At 44.0% G+C, this 22708-nt stretch overlaps 1 protein-coding gene across 4 annotated transcripts; it reads left to right on the forward strand.

Moving 5' to 3' along the window:
- Window positions 1-13414: 13414 nt before the first annotated feature.
- On the forward strand, window positions 13415-20524 carry LOC117424998 (uncharacterized). 4 transcript variants are annotated; one of them, XM_058993468.1, is made up of 3 exons: window positions 13415-17971; window positions 18527-18745; window positions 19480-20524. In XM_058993468.1, exons 1-3 carry the CDS (start codon window positions 17103-17105, stop codon window positions 19685-19687), a joined length of 1296 nt encoding a protein of 431 aa, XP_058849451.1. In that variant the 5' UTR covers window positions 13415-17102; the 3' UTR covers window positions 19688-20524. The 4 variants fall into 4 exon arrangements, with proteins under 4 accessions (XP_058849451.1, XP_033897490.3, XP_058849452.1 ...); XM_034041599.3 differs by having other exon boundaries at window positions 18527-18708; XM_058993469.1 differs by having other exon boundaries at window positions 18636-18745.
- Window positions 20525-22708: the final 2184 nt, after the last annotated feature.

Here is a 22708-nt window from a genome sequence, read left to right on the forward strand (position 1 = left end):
TTAGGAGGAGGGAGGAGGGAACAGCGCGTAGGTTAGGGTTAGGAGGAGGGAGGAGGGAACAGCGCGTAGGTTAGGTTTGGAGAAGGGAGGAGGAAACAGCGCGTAGGTTAGGGTTAGGGTTAGGAGGATGGAGGAGGAAACAGCGTGTAGGTTAGGGTTAGGGTTAGGAGGGAACAGCGCGTAGGGTAGGGTTAGGGTTAGGAGGAGGGAGGAGGGAACAGCGCGTAGGTTAGGGTTAGGAGGATGGAGGAGGGAACAGCGTGTAGGTTAGGGTTAGGGTTAGGAGGATGGAGGAGGAAACAGCGTGTAGGTTAGGGTTAGGGTTAGGAGGGAACAGCGCGTAGGGTAGGGTTAGGGTTAGGAGGAGGGAGGAGGGAACAGCGCGTAGGTTAGGGTTAGGAGAAGGGAGGAGGAAACAGCGCGTAGGTTAGGGTTAGGGTTAGGAGGAGGGAGGAGGGAGGAGGAAACAGTGCGTAGGTTAGGGTTAGGGTTAGGAGGGAACAGCGCGTAGGGTAGGGTTAGGGTTAGGAGGAGGGAGGAGGGAACAGCGCGTAGGTTAGGGTCATGGTTAGGAGGAGGGAGGAGGAAACAGCGCTTAGGTTAGGGTTAGGGTTAGGAGGAGGGAGGAGGGAACAGTGCGTAGGTTAGGGTTAGGAGAAGGGAGGAGGAAACAGCGCGTAGGTTAGGGTTAGGGTTAGGAGGAGGGAGGAGGGAACAGCGCGTAGGTTAGGGTTAGGAGGAGGGAGGAGGGAACAGCGCGTAGGTTAGGGTTAGGGTTAGGAGGAGGGAGGAGGGAACAGCGAGTAGGTTAGGGTTAGGAGGAGGTAGGAGGGAACAGCGCGTAGGGTAGGGTTAGGGTTAGGGTTAGGAGGAGGGAGGAGGGAACAGCGCGTAGGTTAGAGTTAGGGTTAGGAGGAGGGAGGAGGAAACAGCGCGTAGGTTAGGGTTAGGAGGAGGGAGGAGGAAACAGCGCATAGGTTAGGGTTAGGAGAAGGGAGGAGGAAACAGCGCGTAGGTTAGGGTTAGGGTTAGGAGGATGGAGGAGGAAACAGCGTGTAGGTTAGGGTTAGGGTTAGGAGGGAACAGCGCGTAGGGTAGGGTTAGGGTTAGGAGGAGGGAGGAGGGAACAGCGCGTAGGTTAGGGTCATGGTTAGGAGGAGGGAGGAGGAAACAGCGCTTAGGTTAGGGTTAGGGTTAGGAGGAGGGAGGAGGGAACAGTGCGTAGGTTAGGGTTAGGAGAAGGGAGGAGGAAACAGCGCGTAGGTTAGGGTTAGGGTTAGGAGGAGGGAACAGCGCGTAGGTTAGGGTTAGGAGGAGGGAGGAGGGAACAGCGCGTAGGTTAGGGTTAGGGTTAGGAGGAGGGAGGAGGGAACAGCGAGTAGGTTAGGGTTAGGAGGAGGTAGGAGGGAACAGCGCGTAGGGTAGGGTTAGGGTTAGGAGGAGGGAGGAGGGAACAGCGCGTAGGTTAGAGTTAGGGTTAGGAGGAGGGAGGAGGAAACAGCGCGTAGGTTAGGGTTAGGAGGAGGGAGGAGGAAACAGCGCGTAAGTTAGGGAACAGCGCGTAGGTTAGGGTTCGGGTTAAGAGGAGGGAGAAGTGAACAGTGCGTAGGTTAGGGAACAGCGCGTAGGTTAGGGTTAGGAGAAGGGAGGAGGAAACAGCGCATAGGTTAGGGTTAGGAGAAGGGAGGAGGAAACAGCGCGTAGGTTAGGGTTAGGGTTAGGAGGATGGAGGAGGAAACAGCGTGTAGGTTAGGGTTAGGGTTAGGAGGGAACAGCGCGTAGGGTAGGGTTAGGGTTAGGAGGAGGGAGGAGGGAACAGCGCGTAGGTTAGGGTCATGGTTAGGAGGAGGGAGGAGGAAACAGCGCTTAGGTTAGGGTTAGGGTTAGGAGGAGGGAGGAGGGAACAGTGCGTAGGTTAGGGTTAGGAGAAGGGAGGAGGAAACAGCGCGTAGGTTAGGGTTAGGGTTAGGAGGAGGGAACAGCGCGTAGGTTAGGGTTAGGAGGAGGGAGGAGGGAACAGCGCGTAGGTTAGGGTTAGGGTTAGGAGGAGGGAGGAGGGAACAGCGAGTAGGTTAGGGTTAGGAGGAGGTAGGAGGGAACAGCGCGTAGGGTAGGGTTAGGGTTAGGAGGAGGGAGGAGGGAACAGCGCGTAGGTTAGAGTTAGGGTTAGGAGGAGGGAGGAGGAAACAGCGCGTAGGTTAGGGTTAGGAGGAGGGAGGAGGAAACAGCGCGTAAGTTAGGGAACAGCGCGTAGGTTAGGGTTCGGGTTAAGAGGAGGGAGAAGTGAACAGTGCGTAGGTTAGGGAACAGCGCGTAGGTTAGGGTTAGGAGAAGGGAGGAGGAAACAGCGCATAGGTTAGGGTTAGGAGAAGGGAGGAGGAAACAGCGCGTAGGTTAGGGTTAGGGTTAGGAGGATGGAGGAGGAAACAGCGTGTAGGTTAGGGTTAGGGTTAGGAGGGAACAGCGCGTAGGGTAGGGTTAGGGTTAGGAGGAGGGAGGAGGGAACAGCGCGTAGGTTAGGGTCATGGTTAGGAGGAGGGAGGAGGAAACAGCGCTTAGGTTAGGGTTAGGGTTAGGAGGAGGGAGGAGGGAACAGCGCGTAGGTTAGGGTTAGGAGGAGGGAGGAGGGAACAGTGCGTAGGTTAGGGTTAGGAGAAGGGAGGAGGAAACAGCGCGTAGGTTAGGGTTAGGGTTAGGAGGAGGGAGGAGGGAACAGCGCGTAGGTTAGGGTTAGGAGGAGGGAGGAGGGAACAGCGCGTAGGTTAGGGTTAGGGTTAGGAGGAGGGAGGAGGGAACAGCGCGTAGGTTAGGGTTAGGAGGAGGGAGGAGGGAAGAGGGAACAGTGCGTAGGTTAGGGTTAGGAGAAGGGAGGAGGAAACAGCGCGTAGGTTAGGGTTAGGGTTAGGAGGAGGGAACAGCGCGTAGGTTAGGGTTAGGAGGAGGGAGGAGGGAACAGCGCGTAGGTTAGGGTTAGGGTTAGGAGGAGGGAGGAGGGAACAGCGAGTAGGTTAGGGTTAGGAGGAGGTAGGAGGGAACAGCGCGTAGGGTAGGGTTAGGGTTAGGAGGAGGGAGGAGGGAACAGCGCGTAGGTTAGAGTTAGGGTTAGGAGGAGGGAGGAGGAAACAGCGCGTAGGTTAGGGTTAGGAGGAGGGAGGAGGAAACAGCGCGTAAGTTAGGGAACAGCGCGTAGGTTAGGGTTCGGGTTAAGAGGAGGGAGAAGTGAACAGTGCGTAGGTTAGGGAACAGCGCGTAGGTTAGGGTTAGGAGAAGGGAGGAGGAAACAGCGCATAGGTTAGGGTTAGGAGAAGGGAGGAGGAAACAGCGCGTAGGTTAGGGTTAGGGTTAGGAGGATGGAGGAGGAAACAGCGTGTAGGTTAGGGTTAGGGTTAGGAGGGAACAGCGCGTAGGGTAGGGTTAGGGTTAGGAGGAGGGAGGAGGGAACAGCGCGTAGGTTAGGGTCATGGTTAGGAGGAGGGAGGAGGAAACAGCGCTTAGGTTAGGGTTAGGGTTAGGAGGAGGGAGGAGGGAACAGTGCGTAGGTTAGGGTTAGGAGAAGGGAGGAGGAAACAGCGCGTAGGTTAGGGTTAGGGTTAGGAGGAGGGAACAGCGCGTAGGTTAGGGTTAGGAGGAGGGAGGAGGGAACAGCGCGTAGGTTAGGGTTAGGGTTAGGAGGAGGGAGGAGGGAACAGCGAGTAGGTTAGGGTTAGGAGGAGGTAGGAGGGAACAGCGCGTAGGGTAGGGTTAGGGTTAGGAGGAGGGAGGAGGGAACAGCGCGTAGGTTAGAGTTAGGGTTAGGAGGAGGGAGGAGGAAACAGCGCGTAGGTTAGGGTTAGGAGGAGGGAGGAGGAAACAGCGCGTAAGTTAGGGAACAGCGCGTAGGTTAGGGTTCGGGTTAAGAGGAGGGAGAAGTGAACAGTGCGTAGGTTAGGGAACAGCGCGTAGGTTAGGGTTAGGAGAAGGGAGGAGGAAACAGCGCATAGGTTAGGGTTAGGAGAAGGGAGGAGGAAACAGCGCGTAGGTTAGGGTTAGGGTTAGGAGGATGGAGGAGGAAACAGCGTGTAGGTTAGGGTTAGGGTTAGGAGGGAACAGCGCATAGGGTAGGGTTAGGGTTAGGAGGAGGGAGGAGGGAACAGCGCGTAGGTTAGGGTCATGGTTAGGAGGAGGGAGGAGGAAACAGCGCTTAGGTTAGGGTTAGGGTTAGGAGGAGGGAGGAGGGAACAGCGCGTAGGTTAGGGTTAGGAGGAGGGAGGAGGGAACAGTGCGTAGGTTAGGGTTAGGAGAAGGGAGGAGGAAACAGCGCGTAGGTTAGGGTTAGGGTTAGGAGGAGGGAGGAGGGAACAGCGCGTAGGTTAGGGTTAGGAGGAGGGAGGAGGGAACAGCGCGTAGGTTAGGGTTAGGGTTAGGAGGAGGGAGGAGGGAACAGCGCGTAGGTTAGGGTTAGGAGGAGGGAGGAGGGAACAGAGCGTAGGTTAGGGTTAGGGTTAGGAGGAGGGAGGAGGGAACAGCGCGTAGGTTAGGGTTAGGAGGAGGTAGGATGGAACAGCGCGTAGGGTAGGGTTAGGGTTAGGGTTAGGAGGAGGGAGGAGGGAACAGCGCGTAGGTTAGAGTTAGGGTTAGGAGGAGGGAGGAGGAAACAGCGCGTAGGTTAGGGTTAGGAGGAGGGAGGAGGAAACAGCGCGTAGGTTAGGGAACAGCGCGTAGGTTAGGGTTAGGGTTAAGAGGAGGGAGGAGTGAACAGTGCGTAGGTTAGGGAACAGCGCGTAGGTTAGGGTTGGGGTTAGGAGGAGGGAGGAGGAAACAGTGCGTAGGTTAGGGTTAGTAGAAGGGAGGAGGAAACAGCGCGTAGGTTAGGGTCAGGGTTAGGAGGAGGGAGGAGGGACCAGCGCGTAGGTTAGGGTTAGGAGGAGGAAACAGCACGTAGGTTAGGGAACAGCGCGTAGGTTAGGGTTAGGGTTAGGAGGATGGAGGAGGAAACAGCGTGTAGGTTAGGGTTAGGAGGAGGGAGGAGGGAACAGCGCGTAGGTTAGGGTTAGGGTTAGGAGGATGGAGGAGGGAACAGCGCGTAGGTTAGGGTTAGGAGGAGGGAGGAGGAAACAGCGCGTAGGGTAGGGTTAGGGTTAGGAGGAGGGAGGAGGGAACAATGTGTAGGTTTGCTCAGAACACATACTTCCCATCACGGTAGAGTCTTGATTGCCCTAATTGATTGATGGCAGCTTGTGACGGGGTACACCCCACCCCTGTGTTTAATTATTTTATTTTGTATTATTATTATTATTTACTGTTGTCATTATCGACATGTATGTGTGTTTTATTGTTATAGTTTAATGTAGTTAAACTATAACAAACTACATCTTGTGAGAATGAGTGGTCAGCAGCTAATGATTTATCTTGTGCAGAATGTGGTCGAGGGATAAACAGTTAATCCCTCGACCACTATATAAAAAAACATTAGCTTTTGCTGACCGGGGTTGTTGAGACGAGTGCAGAGAAGGAATGAGAGAGAAAGAGCTACCACACAAACATAAGAGAAAAATAATTGATAAGCATGCTGGTTTTAAACCAGCATGATACTGGTTTTATTTTGTGTGTGTACTATTTCATTTGAACTGTTTATTTGGCCCTTGTGGCAGTTTTGTTTTGTTTATTATTTATTATTAAATAAATAAAGAGAGAATTTGTGTCTCAACCCACATTCCTTGTGTTTGCCTGCATTTCCTGATCTGTGATGTCACCACCCAACCATCCTGTTCACACAGCTGTTGTGTCAGGAAGGACGCAAGACTCTTGTACTTATAAACGTTGTTGTTTATTATCTGTCAGAACAAACACTCCCTAACACTCAGCTTTATTTTAGAAGTCCGACCCTCTGTGTTCCTAGCCCAAGCTGTCCCCCCAGGAACCGTCACCCGATTTTCCACAGTTCCCCATTACGTCACCCCTGTAGCATCGAACATGCACAACTCTAAACATAACATTTCCCCCCCTTTTTTAAACACCATTAGCCAGTCACATAGTCCTTCATCCATGTAGGCTGTTGTTTGGCCCTCTGAAGTCGTCGTACAACTTGAGGAGCCCTGAGAGGTGCAGGTGGGGCTGCCAGCCCATTGTCAATCACAGCCGGGGGCTGCCAGGAAAGAAGTGAAGGAGTGCTCCCCCCTCCTTGTGCTTCTGTTGGCACCGGAACCTTCCTCAGGCGATCTGCATGCCATCGTGACCCATCCTGCAGACAGTAAGTAGCTGGACCCAGCTTTTTCATAATCTGTGACGGTTCTGACCATCGAGGCTGTAGCTTGCTGTGACGCCGGGGAAGCCAGACACGCACCCAGTCCAGATCCTGCAATTTAGGTGGTTTGGCCCTTCGGGACTGGTCAAACCTCAGCTTCATACGCTGCTGCTGAGCCTCTACGTGCAAACGTGTAACTGACGGTGCAGGATTACTCTTTGCAAAACTAAGGCGATCAAGAGGGAGTTGTAATTCCCTTCCCAGCATCAGCAACGCTGGGGACACCCCTGTAGTTGTGTGCTTAGAGGCACGGCAGTGTAGGAGGGTTTGCAAGAGAGCTGCTTCAAACTGCCAGCCCTCGGTCAGGTAAGCACGAATGCCATTCTTTAGCGTCTGGTTGAGGCGCTCCACACCTCCGTTAGACTGGGGGTGTTAAACAGCTGTCCTGATGTGTTTAATAGCTTTTTCTGCCAGGTAAGTGGTAAAGTCATTTGAGATGAATTGGAGCCCGTTGTCTGTGGTAATGATGTCTGGTAGACCCCAACGAGCAAACAATGAATCCAGCCTTTGCATCACTGCTTGAGTGGTGACTGACCCCATCGGCAGAGCTTCTGGCCACTTTGAATGAAGGTCATGCACCACTAAGAGGTATCGAGCATGAGCTGGAGCACCATGCAGTTCTCCACAGAGGTCCACCTGGAGATGCTTCCAAGGTGCAGACGGCCACTGCACAGGAGAAAGAGGGACAGGAGTCGGTGGAGAAGCCTTGCCGCTAAGAAGGCATGCAGTGCAATCTTTGACCATCAGCTCGATGTCTTGGTGCAGCGCTGTTTAAGTTTAACCACCCCAAGATGTCGTTCATGTGCCATTCTCAAGACCTGTGCTCTCAGAGCTGCTATAATCAGGGTGCGGTGACCCCTGGCGATGCAGACGTCCTCCCAGCAGGATAGCTCTGCTCTCACTCTGTAATAGGGCAACAGCTCCCCTGCCACGCTGGATGGCCACCCGTCTCTGATGTAGGTGCGGAGCGTGGTAAATAGTGCATCGTCCTGGGAGCCTTTACGCAGCACTTCCATGGAGACAACTGCAGACAGGGGTGCTTGAAGCAGTTGCACTAGGTCAGGTTCGGTGTCCGTTACCTGCTGGACTGTTGACAGTGGCATGACTGCTCTTGACAGAAGATCAGCAACTGTGTTCTGTCGGCCTGGTGTGAATTCTAGAGTATAATTGTACTGGTTTAAACGGTCAGCCCATCTCAGTAGCCGTAGTGGTTTATGTCCTGAGCCGCTAGTGGACAAAAGTGCAGTGAGAGCTTGATGATCAGTTCGCATTGTGAAGGCTCTGCCGTAGAGATAGAGGTGCCAGCGCTCACATGCCCAAATGCAGGCCAACGCTTCCCTCTCACCCACCGAGTACTTTTGTTCAGCTGGAGTGAGGGAGCGGGAAGCAAATGCCACCGGTTTCTCTACCCCATTATGAAGTTGTGACAGTACAGCACCCAAAGCCACTGCAGAGGCATCACAGGTAACAACTGTAGGTGCTGCAAGACTGAAGTGTGCCAGCGTAGGGGCTGAAGTGAGCTGATGCTTAATAGTCTGCATGGCATGGCGACAAGCTGTGGTCCACTCCCATGGTATGTCCTTTTTGAGGAGGTGGCGTAGTGGAGCTGTAGTGGAGGCAAACTGTGGGAGAAAACGGAGGTAATACGTAGCCATGCCCAGAAAAGATACCAGTTGGGGTACTGACTGTGGGTCAGGGAGGGTCTGGATGGCGTCCACATGCGAGAAGATAGGAGTGATGCCTTGCCCTGAGAGCTTGTACCCTACAAACTCTACCTCTGGAACACCAAGTAGGCACTTCTCAGTGTTAAGCGTAACGTGATGGGCAGAGAGCTGACGGAAAACCTGAAGTAGACAGGCATCATGTTGAGACTGGGTGGCTCCATGAACTACAATATCGTCCAAGTAAATGGACACCCCAGGTATGCCAGCTAGAAGAAGAGACATTATCTTCTGGAAGCAGCTGGGGGCGGAGCTGAGGCCAAAGGGAATGCATTTATATCGGAAAACCCCCATATGTGTGACAAAGGCCGTGAGGTCTCGGCTGGCCGGTGCCAGCGGCACTTGAAGATAACCCTGCTTTAAATCCAGTTTGCTGAAAACAGTGGAGCCATGGAAATGTGTGGTGAGTTCTTCAGCGGTGGGCAGGGGGTATTTATCTGGAATGATGGCTTTGTTGACTGCACGCAGGTCCACACAAAGACGCAGTTCTCCAGATTTTTTGCGTGCGATGACCAGGTTCGAAATCCAAGGAGAGGCGTTGATGGATTCGATGATGTCCGAGTCGAGGAGGCGCTGTAGTTCTGCTGTGACCTGGTCTCGGAGGGACAGAGGCACTCTCCGCAGGGGTTGGATGACCGGGGTTACAGCCGCGTTGACTGAGGGCTGGTGTACAAAGTCTGTGATGCACCCCAGGCCTGTAAACAATGCAGGGAATGTGTGGTGCCAGGTAGTTGTTACATGCAGGACGTCTGTGCCACAGGAATCAGGCCAAATGTTGTGTCAGGAAGGACGCAAGACTCTTGTACTTATAAACGTTGTTTATTATGTGTCAGAACAAACACTCACTAACACTCAGCTTTATTTTAGAAGTCCACCCTGTGTGTTCCTAGCCCAAGCTGTCCCCCCAGGAACCGTCACCCGATTTTCCACAGTTCCCCATTACGTCACCCCTGTAGCATCGAACATGCACAACTCTAAACATAACAACACCTATAGCCAGCGGGCTGGATAAGTGACACTCTGGAACCCCCTGGACAAGGCTCGCTGCAAGGTGGAGGCAGGGGAGGAGGAGGACCAAACAAACAGCAAGGAGGCATAGACGAGAGGGCTATTTATAGGAACAGTTTGATTACGTATGATTAGAGGGAGGACCCTTCTTTCAGTAAACAACATAGCTTCCAATAAAAAAACAGGCTGGAAGACAAAGAGCTCAACATTACTGAAGCCACCCAGTGCTCCTGTATCAGGCAGCTACAGACAGTCCCAATTATACAGTCCCGTTAACTTCATGCTGGTATAGTTTTAACTTAGAAAGAATCAATACCCTAAAATAGACCATCACTAAGGATTTATATTGTTAATGCACCAGTGCTCCAATGTACTCATTTCAGTAAAAGCAACTGGTTTCCTTGTTTCTGTATCCTGCCAGTATTTCTAGCAAATCAATTATTTTTAATTTACTTTCTTCTGAGCTGTATCCTTTGAGATGAATCCCATAAGTAAAATTATAATGGACCATCCAATAATTAGCCTAATATATTATTCCAAGTATTAAACTTAATGCAGAATGACTGGTTCTTGTTGCCCATTTCACCCAACTTAGAACTTTACTAAATATCGCATGACATTCACATACATAGCAATCTGTCCTACAAAGTGTAGAGGTTTCCTGAACATACCCATTTACAACTACTGCAGAGGTAGAGGTTGCTTCTTCTGTACAGCAATGGCTGTACAGTCAGACAGGACAAAAGAGGCTTGCACATGAAGGATGTGCAACACCTTAGAACTTTATATTAGAGGTGTTGCACAAGATATTAGAGGTCATGTTTAAGTATATGTTTAAGTTTAAGATTTTCGTTTTTTGTCATTTATAATAAGTTAATTCATAGTGATTACAATTATTATAAGAGGAGAATTTATAGTTTCTTGTTAAGATGATGGGAGGTCATATCCAAGGAAACCAGTGAGGTGTGCCAACTTCAGAAATCCTCCATCAAATCACACTCAGGTCAAAAATAGCAGTGTAATGTGATCGCCTGTACTACTGGTTTAGCTGCTACCTTGTAATGCAAGACCAGGAAGGGAGACGCTGTATTTTGGTATCAGCTTGTCTGGTCTCGGTGTTGATTTTGTCACAGGTAATCCATCCCTGCCAGACAGCAGCAATGATAGACACAGACATTTCCACATGCTGTGGGGCTGTCACAGTGCTGCTGCTGCTGCAATGAATCTCATCCTTAGGGATTAGGAAGGAACAGTGTGTAGGGATTCTGTTCTGAGGCCTCGCGTGGGACAGCACACTGACACGCTTACATGTACTGAGGTTCGAGACGCTTTTACATAAAGATAGACCATGATGGATCCACATTTAAAAGCTTGGTTTATCACTATACAGATTATCTCCATTAGAAATGACAATTATTTTAATAAAATGTAATTTTTATTAGAGATGAATCAATTAATCTATTATTGATCGCCATGGATATTATTTTTTAGAATCTCTGCGTGCGATGTACTAAGCAGCTCTTTTCGTGAACAACTACCGTAGTATCACCGCAAGTTTATGAACAGCATAAATGACTGCTCATTATAGAGGAGAGATTGGAATTGCATCTCATTATAAATAGATTTGCAATGCCAAAAGTCAAGATTTTTTATTTTTTTATTTTAAGTTGCTTTATTTTAAAGGCACACACCGAAGCCGTAAATCAGTAAAAACAATTATAATACATCAAGGGTAAGTGAACAGTCGTAATTTAACTACCTCAGAGTAGGGATGAATCTAAGTTTTGGGAGTGAAAATAACGAAAGAAAAATCAATGCTACATAGAGCCCATTATTACGTTTACATGAGATCATGTTTTCAGAAAACGAATCAGAAAATTGGTTTTCTGAAAACGGCACTTTTCTGTTTTCACATGACTTGGAATAGATATCAAATTACACTTCCGAAAATGTAACTGTGTTCATGGATTTAATTTTTCGGAAAACGTCTAGGATGGGAACAGACAGGGCTCGGTTCAGTCTGCACTAAAACTGAATTATCAGCTATTTTAGATTTAGCGAAGATGCAAATTCGTATGCTGTATTCAACAGATTATTATCTTGTTCATCTCTCGTTCTAATTCCTCAGCATGTGCAAACTGTCCACTCCTTACAACAGCTCATCCGTTTCTTCATATAAGCTACAGTACTGCACCTTAAATACGATACTGTACATTCTCAATGCATTTTTATCTATTATATCTATCATTTTAGTTATTGATTAAAAAATAAGAGATTTAAAATAGAATATATACATTAAAATACTTAGCTACACAGTTACTAATAGGAATTATGAACAGCAATGACTAATTCATACATGTGTGTAAATTCGGTAATAAAGACATGCCCCTGTTCTGAAAAACTGAGCATCCCCTCCATATGGGCTACTGCACATGCGCATTTCCATTTTTTGACATCTTATGACGTCATATGACACACCTCCAGAATTTGAGCTACCATCAGAATTCAAACAACCATAGCAAGGTACAATCATTTAATTTAATTTGTGTTTTAAGATATGTATGGCAATTTAGTACCATCATTTGCAATCGGTATTGTGTACATTATAATACTTCACTTAAGATAATTTAAAAACGCAAATGTGAACTTAAACCGAGTGTCTTTGATCAGAGGTTCATTTTTTTTTTCATAACGTGAATAACAGACCTCTTTATTATTAATTATCACGGACGCCCAATTGATAAACTAATTTACGAAAGTGGCTGTATGTGGGGGTTCTGTTTCTTGGGTGATTTCTTATTCTTTTTTTTAAATCGGGAAGAATTATTGAATGGAAAAACAAAAAATCGAGCAACAATGTCTAGCTAAATATAAAGAGTAGATCCTGAACTGTATGCAGAAGAAGAAAAAACCCCTGTAATTTATAGCTTTAAAATGACAAGTTACAGTGTCAACTAGGATACTTTAAATGCTTAAAGAAAAATGTATTCGCTCCAATTTATTTTCAACTTTGGTGCCTTTACCAGCTCAGAGGGAGCCCGCGGACCAGGACCAGGACCAGGACCAGCACCAGCACGGAGGCCACTGGACGAAATTGTGTTTGCGTAATTCAGGCAAGTTACTGCCCTTCGAGTGTAGGTTATTTAATTCTGTGTAACCAAGTAGATGTTAAGGACACTAGACTCCTGGAGTATTTCCACATCCATGGAAATATCATGGAATGCCATCACTACCATTACAGTTTATTCTAAAAAGACGCGCCTGTTGAGCAATAGAGCGAGCAGAACCGCAGCTAGCCGCGATTGCGAGATGCTTTCATGTGCACAGTGTTTAAAACATTTTTACACCCCGTGATATTGGTAGGCAAGTGAAATGTCCACCGCTATGTCCACCACTGATCTATTCAGGGGCGTAGCTTGGTTATTATTATTAGTCGTAGTAGTATTGATGTATCTCTTGTATTATAACCTGAAGTGATTGTATTTTGTATCTTGCACTTAATTGAACTGTAATTATTATTTTTTTTGAACAATAGTTTTTTATTTGTTTTCCATAACAAGAAAGTAAAATAATTGGGCATAGTACACATAAATAAAAATTAACAATTGAGAGCTCTAAAACAAGTAAAACAATGACAGAGAGATGAAAAAAGAGGGGGGGGGGGGTTAGGGCCTAATTGAACTGTAATTCTTGATGTATCTCTTTTGTATTATTATTTATTAGCAGACGTCCTTATCCAGGGCGACTTACAATTGTCACAAGATATCACATTATTTTTACGTACAATTACCCATTTATACAGTTGGGTTTTTACTGGAGCAATCTAGGTAAAGTACCTTGCTCAAGGGTACAACAGCAGTGTCCCCGACTGGGGATTGAACCCACAACCCTCCAGTCAAGAGTCCAGAGCCCTAACCACTACTCCACACTGCTGCCCTGTATACAACTGTAAGTCACCCTGGATAAGGGCGTCTGCTAGAAATAAATAATAATAATAATAATAATAATAATAATAATAATAATAATAATAAATAGTATTAATTAATTAATTGATCAATTAATTAATTGATTAATTATATTTATTTATTTATATTTATTTATTTATATTTATTTATTTATTTATTTATTTATTTATTTATTTATTTATGTATTTATGTATTTATGTATTTATTTATTTATTAGCAGACACCCTTACCCAGTGCGATTTACATTTGTCACAAAATATACATATTTAAAAAAAAAAAAAAAAAAAAATACATGCAATATACAATAGCTTCAGTCCTAATAAGAGCAAGTATAACTGCTAACAAGTGCAAAAAATTGACCAATTTAGATTATCACAAATTAAACACATTTCAAGAGTTCACAGGCTCTTGACTCCTGGCTCTTTTGTTCACAGGCTCTTCTGTTCAGAGGTGCTTGGTGCTGGCACATCAAGCAGCTGCTGAGGATTTTATCGTTGGCTACATATGATGTTCTCCCATCACCACAGAACCTAAACCTCTGGGTAGGAGAGGATCCCTCATGTCCTTTGTGTTCATCACTTGCAACATTAAGGCACATTTTGACAGGATGTAAGGTGGCTCTTAGCCAAGGACGGTTTACTTGACGCCATGACCAGGTGCTGCGATGTTTGGCCTTAGCATTGGAAGACAAGCGTAACATGACCAATAATTTGCCACCTGTTCCATCAAAACATTACACACAAAAGACAACATTCAACATTCGCACTGTGGTTGATCCCCGGAGCCAGCATCGCAGCCGTTGTGTGTGCTGATGCGCCAGGGAGGCAAAATAAGCTGATCTCTAGAGCCAGCATTACACTTCAGCCATTAACACCAGACAGAAGGATATCTACATCATCATATGGAAGGAAACGTGAATGGATGGAGACCCATATGGATCACATTAGTTTACTGTAAAGCTAAGTCTTAGTTGGTGCTTATCTTGGCGAGAGCCGAGTTCAAATCAGCATGAAGTTTTAACATCTACTCTCGTGTAATGGAAATCATAAATAATTACTTAGTGTCATCTATAGCTGGGTAATGTGTTTAGCAATCATCAAGTGGAAAATATGTATTTATTTTACTTTTTTCAGGTGCAATGTGATCACTGCAACAGACGGGCACACACTGAATGCACTCCGTACTCTGCTGAAGAGTTATCGCATGATTTTTCATTTATGTGCAAAAAATGTAAAGTCAATGGGTAGAAGAATGTCTTTGCTCTGTTCTTTTTTAGTTGTTTAGTTCGGCTTCCACAGCATAGCTGGAGAAACCAATTGTTATTGCTGGGATTTCTGTTGTTATTTTTCTGCCACAAAAACAGTAATTAGATAAATAAATAATAACTTCCTCAAGATGTTGTCTCTGATCCATCTACCCTGCAATCTAAAGCTGCACACAGAGCCTTCTTTTCTGTCTTAGACACATCTACATTGCACTTCCAAATGCACATCACCTTTATCAGTTTCATTGTGCTGCCCCTCCAAATGAGATACCCAGGATTTAGAGCATTAAAACCTGTACATTTCAATTAAAACACAGGGTAGCCCATTTGGAGCAGTATTTTTCGCTACTGTCCTTGGTAGCGGCGTTCAAAGTCCAGTATATCCTGGTGGAAGCGCTCACCTTGCTCCTCCGAGTACGCTCCCATGTTCTCCTTGAATTTATCAAGATGAGCATCAAGGATATGGACTTTGAGGGACATCCTACAGCCCATTGTGCCGTAGTTCTTCACCAGAGTCTCAACCAGCTCCACATAGTTTTCGGCCTTGTGATTGCCCAGGAAGCCCCAAACCACTGCGACAAAGCTGTTCCAAGCTGCTTTCTCTTTACTAGTGAGCTTCTTGGGGAATTCATTGCACTCCAGGATCTTCGTTATCTGTGGTCCGACGAAGACACCGGCTTTGACCTTTGCCTCAGACAGCTTAGGGAAGAAGTCTTGAAGGTACTTGAAGGCTGCCGACTCCTTATCTAGAGCTCTGACAAATTGTTTCATAAGGCCCAATTTGATGTGCAGTGGTGGCATCAGCACCTTCCAGGGGTCCACCAGTGGCTCCCACTTGACATTGTTCCTCTCCACAGAGAACTCGGTCCGCTGTGGCAAGTCCCGCCTGTGGTATTGCGCCTTGGTGTCCCTGCTGTCCCAAAGCCAAAGATAGCAGGGAAACTTGTTAAAACCGCCTTGGAGACCCATCAGGAATGCCACCATTTTGAAGTCTCCTATGACCTCCCAGCCGTACTCATCATACTTCAAGGCGTCCAGCAAGGTCTTGATGCTGTTGTAATCCTCTTTGAGGTGCACCGAGTGAGCCAGGGGAAGAGACGGGTACTTGTTACCATTATGGAGCAGCTATTTATATTACTGGAAAGTTCTAGAAGTTACTCCAAGTTTACTCAGCACTGAATCTATCTGGAATGTTCTGGAAAATAGGTACATTTCAAAATATCACTGTCCTGGTCACAAAAGCAAAGTTTGTGGGGAATAATAACCATTTTCTATACTTTTGAGGCATAAGCAATTAGGAAATAACACTTACTACCCAGGAACCAAAAAAAAAATAAAAAATTGTTACACGGTGTAATCTGTGCTACGGGATGCTCATTTGGAGGGGGATGCTCAGATGGTCAGAACACCCCCACTGCGCACTTTATCAATTTTGCTTTTCGTTTCATAGCTGTTTGATAGTGTTTGTACGCTGTACTGTGCCCATGTTTGCACTGTTCATCTTGAAGTGAAACTAACAGACCCATTTTGCTGAAACACAGCTTTGCTTACCGTGGTAAATCACTTTTCTCTTGTTTGAATTTTAATAATGTTTTGTATTCGTTTATTTCACACTCGTTTTGGACTAATATAGGGTAGAGTGGGGCAAAATATATAAATGAACTCGTAAATGGTTAGTTTGCCAAGACGAATGTTGATGTCTAATTATAGTGAATGACAAACGAGTTACAACGGTATATTAACTTTTGCTGAGAGTAATCAGACTGATTGACCAGCTGATTAGTGTTGATAGGAAAAGTAATGGTTAATTAGGGAGTTTTTATAAACTACCAAAAGATAAACGGCGACTTGACATTTGTGACAGCAATTAAAAATAATTTGTTCACGTAGGAAACACTCATCAGCTGTTCATTATGATCAGTAGTGGAAATGTAAAGACGTGTTCGCCCAGAGCGCTCGTAACAAGAAGCTGCCTGTTTCGCTGAGTGTTAGGTGGGCGTTTCAGGAGGTTGGATGTAAACAAGTGCTGTGGCTGATACGTGATTTTTCCAAATACTGTTTGTTTTTTTTCCTTACAACACGTACAGTATGTGATAAGTTAAACCTGAACTATTTATGTTTTTTTTTGTTTTTGTTTTTTTTAAGTAGTCAACATTTTGTTAATTAAGCGTAATGTAGTCCTTGAAGCGCTGTCTGCTAACATAGACTTTTCAATAAGAACTTCCGTCTCGAAGCGCTATGGCAGAGCACTCGGCCTATTGAGCGCACCCCAGTTTGTTGTACATGTATGTCATGCACTGCATTTAGACATCAACATTCGCATTGGCAAACGTGTTGTAATTTAGTAATTAATTTCCATTTAAGGATGATCAGGTGATCAAATTTTAAAGATCCTTTTAAATAATAAATTAATAAATGTAGCATCCTCGTCTTAGCCCGTGTCATTAGCAAGTAGAGAAAAAACAATGTCACAGAATGATTAATTATGTGTTCAAATACAATGAACTGAAACAGTATTTTTGTCCTCTGTAGCTGTGAGTATGCAGTTACAAAACTCTCAAGGATAGCCTGTTGGTATATTATGGTATTGCACGCTACAAGCATGCTTTGTGACAGTTTTGAGTCTGGGCGTCTTGTCCCACCATACCCTACTGTTTGATAGTATATCTATATACAGTATATAATGTATTCACATATGTGACTTCCTGCAATTGTATTTAATATACTTAAGTTTGATTGGTTACTACTCTCTTACAAAAAAAGTCAAACTAAATAGAGCACTATTAAACATTGTATACAAAACCATGTAACCTAGTACAACTTTTTGGCTTTACTACTTTTTAACTTTTGTTTCAGATACTATGTATTGCATATTTTGTGGTGAACAGATGCAAGGTTCTGTTCAAACCTGTGCTTCTTGTGGAAGACATAACCCAGTGCATGTTGAAACTGGTGATCCACCTCAGCAAGAGGAAAGTCCATCACACTGTGACCCGTCCTCCTCGGTGTCTGACATTGATTTAATTACGCATTATTTTCATCAAGGACATACATATGAGGTTATATTAGATATGCTTTTCAGCTTTCATGGAATTCAGTACAGCACCTGTACACTAAAGAACCGATTAAAGCAAGCTGGTTTGTTCAGAAGAAAGAACTATTCTTCTATGAGGGATGTGAGAAGTGCCATAATGCGTGAGGTGCGAGGACCAGGACAGCTATTTGGCTATCGCACAATGTGGCAAATATTAAAACAAAAATACAGATTACAAGTGAAACGGTCTGCGGTTATGAGGTTGCTGTCTGCACTAAACCCAACAGGGACTGAACTGAGAAGACGTCATAGGTTTGTCCGCCGCATATATCACTCCTTAGGTCCAAACTACATGTGGCATGTCGATGGCTACGATAAGCTAAAACCATTTGGTTTTGCTTTGTCTGGATGTGTCGATGGTTTCTCCAGACGGATCTTATGGCTTGTTTGTGGCTCTACAAACAACAACCCAGCAGTGATTGCACAAAACTTTATTCACGGTATGCAGTTTCTTGGATTGGTCCCAATGAGGTTAAGAACAGACTGTGGAACAGAGAATGGGACTATGGCAGCAATTCAGTGCACACTTCGTTCTCTTGATTCAGACTACTACGCTGGGTCAGCAAGCCACATGTATGGTCCGTCAATCAGCAATCAGCGAATAGAGTCTTGGTGGTTTACATTCAGAAAGGGCAGGTAAGACTCTTGAGGTTACAGCTTTAGTTACTGATAACTCACACTTCTCTGCTCTCCACCTTGCTGCTCCCTGCTATCACTCCTTAAAAGGTCAAATTAAAATGCATGATTTAATAGTAAGGCATTTCTATGACTTTTTTTTCTGGTTGTAAAGCGCTTTGAGATGTTACTTTTAAAGGCACTATATAAAATAAAGTGTATTATTATTATTAAATACAGACATTACGGGGTGGTTTCAGACCCTGATTAGCACTAGTTTATCTAAACTAAGATTAGTTCTAACCAGAGTCTGTAAAACCATAGGTATAACTTATACTAATGTGTGTATTTAAATCCTTCACTTTTTAATTGTTTTTGTTAACTGTCTTTATTATTGTAAATGCACCTGCTTTTCACTCCATTGCACTGAGCACTCATACCTGAACTGTTTTACTGTAATTCTTGAAATGTGTATATTTTGTGACTAAGTCACCCTGAGTAAGGATGTCTGCTAAAAAATAAATTATAATTATGTTTGAAAAATGGCATTAAGACCATTTTTTAATATTATTCTAGGTCACAGTTTTGGATAGACCTTTTTGGTGATCTCCAAGATGCAGGGCATTTCAACAGCAGTCATGAACTGCAATATTTGCTACGATTCTCTTTCAACAATGTGCTTCAGAAGGATCTCGATGAGTGCACAGAGCTGTGGAACCTCCAGCGGATACGACCATCCAGGCTTGCTATATGTCCAGGTGGAGTTCCAACTGAGCTTTACAGTTTACCTCGCAGGTAATAAAAAAAAAAAAAAAAACATGGTTCCCATGTGTTGATACAACAATTTGCATAAGGTATTTTTTTTTTTTTAACATTTTATTATTGTGACATCCTAACCATTTTTTTAGCACCTTTAAATTGGTCCACTGTGCTGTGACTGCGAGATGGCTTCCGATCTACATGCTTAGACCAACATTTCCCTATACACTTGTTTCTAGTTTCACCTAAAAATATAAAACAATTCAGTATAATTAAACAAAATCAATTCTACAAAATGAAGGGTTGTGATTACCACTACTCCTAGAATAGCCTATAAAATAACATTGGGTCCCAGAATAAGAGATTTCCTGTGTGTCTTTAGTAAGATTGGCAAAATACACAAGCTGAATCCTTATTTATAAAAACATGTTTTTATTCCAACAGTCCTGTTTCATAGACTCTAAACTATGGATGGCCAACCCTGGTCATGGAGGGCCGTAGTGTCTGCTGGTTTTTGTTCCAACTTCTCAAGTCATCATATTTTTTTTAGGTAATTTAGAGTTGACGGTTTAAAATGTGCATTTGATTCAAGGTACAGTTTAAATACAATATTGTGTAGCCTAGATAGGTGTTAAATGCATCCAGCCAATTAAATAATTAGACTGATTAAGTCACTGAGGACTTGGGTGGGACGAAAACCAGCACACACTGCGACCCTCCAGGACCAGGTTGATGTGTGAAATTAAACTATCCACTGCTTTCGTTTGCAGATTTGGGTCCAGGGACTGTGGATTCAGAGTAGAAGAAGAGGAACTCCTTACTTTTTCAGAGCTAGGTGATATGGTTGTATCATGTGGAGACACAGAAATACAAGCATATGTGGAACACATCATGGAACAAAATAATTTGCAAAGCCCTGACAACTGGGAGTCAGCTTTACAATTGTATCTTACATTAAAAGAAATTTCCGGGCTCTAAATTTCTAAACATTACAAACTTCTACTCTGACGAATACTTCTGAATACTTCTTATTTAGCAGAATATAGTTCTGTCCACTATACACTACTTATATATATTTCTTTTAAATATTAACAATTGTACAAACAGCATTAACAGTTTTTTTAGTTTTTTTTTGTTTTTTTGTTTTTTTTTTTAAATAGAAAACAAGTAAATTAAGCATTGCTGTAGCTCTTTTAGACCAGGAGTGACTGATCTAGATACAGCCAAATCCCGGAGAATTCTGGATTCCGAAATCCATGGAAGTCTTAAATGAACTGTAGGTGTCTGCTAAAGGTAGCTTTATAATATTTCCACAGGTGTGTGCCATTGGGAACTGTGAATTGCTCAAAAACTCAATAGAAGGCCATGGTTGGATTCCTGCAGGTGGCAGTGATCTCAGCCCTGTGGCGAACATTAGGACATCTTCCAGGGACGCAGCACTTTCTTGTTCTGAAATTCAGAAATGCAAAAGATCCATTACATATTCATTACAACCTTTCACATGTTTTTTTTTTTTTAAATTACATGTAAATCATAATACAGACATGTAACCACACAATTCCCACATAGATATCACGTGCACCACATTATGCTTATGGCCATATAAAAATATTTTTTTATGAAATTAGGGATGAGTGGAACAAGATGTATTTTAATGTACACACTTTTGTAATCAGACCATTTCCCATTGCAAACTTACATTAATGTGTTTAATATGCTTTTGGTTTTTTTTGACACAAAGTTATCAGTTATTTTGCAAATGTACAAAAATCTAAAAATGTTGACAAAAAATAAATGAAATTGAAAAACCTTCACAATCAAGCAAGTAGTCTGCCCAGAAGCCTATGGTTTTACTTTCTTCCCTTCGTCTGTTGCTTCCAACTCCACTTAGCTCCACTTTGAAAAGGTTTTCCAAGTCTGTAGCTCTGAGCTTTTTGTCAGAGTAGCACATGAAACCCGCCAGTAAAGTGGGATGTTGAGTCCCTCTTTGAACCTATTCATAAAAACAAAAAGGCAGAAACAAATGTCCTTACTTTTATAAAGTGGCTGGATGAACAGTAATGGAGATACCAAGTTTATATTTAGACCATCTTTGAATTACTGTGTTTAATTTATGCAATCACACACACAAAAAAAACAAACAGGTGTCTGTGAATAATCCCTTATTTGTTAATAAGGAAGCATATGGTACGAGAGTACCACATTTTCTAGGAACGTTACACAAAAATGCTTGAAATTCTATAATCACTTTGTCATACTGATCGCTGTAGCATTTGACATTATACATTAAAAAAGCAGACTCTATGCATGTTCTAGATCGGTGGTTTTCAATCCTGGTCCTGGCAACCCACTGTGTCTGCTGGTTTTCATTTCAACGGAGTGCTCACTTGCTTAACCCCTTAACTGAATTATGAACAAACTTTTAAGAGCTGACAACAGCGAAAAATGTGTATTTATTACTTGTATTAGTTCAATGAAGGTTTTGGCAAAGTAATTGACAGCTCAGTTGGAATGAAACCCAGCAGACACAGTGGGACCAGGAAAAGGGTTGAAAACCACTCGTCTAGATTAGGGGTGCCCAATCCTGGTCCTGGAGGGCCACAGTCCAGCAAATATTCATTCCACCCCATCACTTACGTATCTAATTTAAATAATTATTGTGCTAATTGGACTAATTTAAGTACTCTTCCCAGTTCTGAAGGGGTTGGTGATTTAAGGAGACCTAGAAAACCTGCCGGACTGTGGCCCTCCAAGACCATTATTGGACATCCCTGGTCTAGATGGATACAAATACTGGACAGTAATGCAAAAGGATCCTATTCTTGATCTTTGGTGTATGGACCTGTATTTGTCCAAGTAAATATTGCACAAAAATTACCTTTGAATATCAAAATGGTTTCTGTAGATTATGTACCACAGAAGATATTCCTTCACAATTCTGTCCTTGGCCTCCAGATCTTGGGCATAATGGAAACATCCAGCTGTTTGTAGCACAGCGCTGTTTTGCATAATTATGTTTCGAAGACTGTCTACAGAATTGGCATCCTGTATCTGTAAAGAAAATTACACTATTACAAAAAACAAATATATAAATTTTATGAAATGCCATGACTTAAAAGGTAAATAAATAGATAAAGTAAAACACACAAGATAACTTGTGGTTGAATTAGTCCAACAATATACTTTATGAAACATGAACAGAATTAGCTTGAAAGAAGTTTTAAGCCAACAATGGACAACACCTTTACCCTGTCAGTGATTTCCCATATTGCAGTTTTTATTTTTCTCTTAAGAGTTTCACTTTTAAGCCTACCTCAGTTACACTTTTTCCCTACCTCGTGCAGTACCTTTCTTATTTCTGTATCTGCCACATCTTCTATTTTGGCATTGAAACCAGGCTGGTTTGTAATGTAGTTGACAAGGTCCTTTGAGAGGAACTGCGGCCCTGGCCCACCATGCACTATAGATACGGCTATTATTCTACCTGCTAAGAAGTACTCATCCTCTCTAGCGGCTGTTTGTAAAAGCACAGAAATAGATTGTTACATTAAATATCTGCAGATTCAAAGTAATTAAATCTAGTAGGCAAGTGTTTTTGTAAACTACGATTCTAAATACCTAGGGCCAGACTCATTAAACACTTAAAAGGGGAAGTCAAGTTGTTTTTCTTTTGTGTGTGTTACATGTTCTAATATGTTGTTACAACTGTTTAAATGAGGCGTGTGTGTGAGGTTATCTTTTTTTGACACCCTGGCCACTTTTCCTACACTATTAAATTGCAGTCCACAGTGCTCAGTTTCCAAGATGGCCGCAGATGTATCATTCAGGAGAACTTCAGAAGTACATTTTTCATCTCCCCCATCATGAGCAGGAGGATGATGGGAAATGTACTTAAAAAGTGTTTTCCTGAAAGGTACGTCTGAGCCATCTTGGAAATCGAGCACTGTGGACTGCCACTTAATAGTATAGAAAAAGTGGTCAGGATGTCCATTTTTTTTT

Source organism: Acipenser ruthenus, chromosome 20 (assembly GCF_902713425.1).
Source record: "Acipenser ruthenus chromosome 20, fAciRut3.2 maternal haplotype, whole genome shotgun sequence".
Taxonomy (NCBI): domain Eukaryota; kingdom Metazoa; phylum Chordata; class Actinopteri; order Acipenseriformes; family Acipenseridae; genus Acipenser; species Acipenser ruthenus.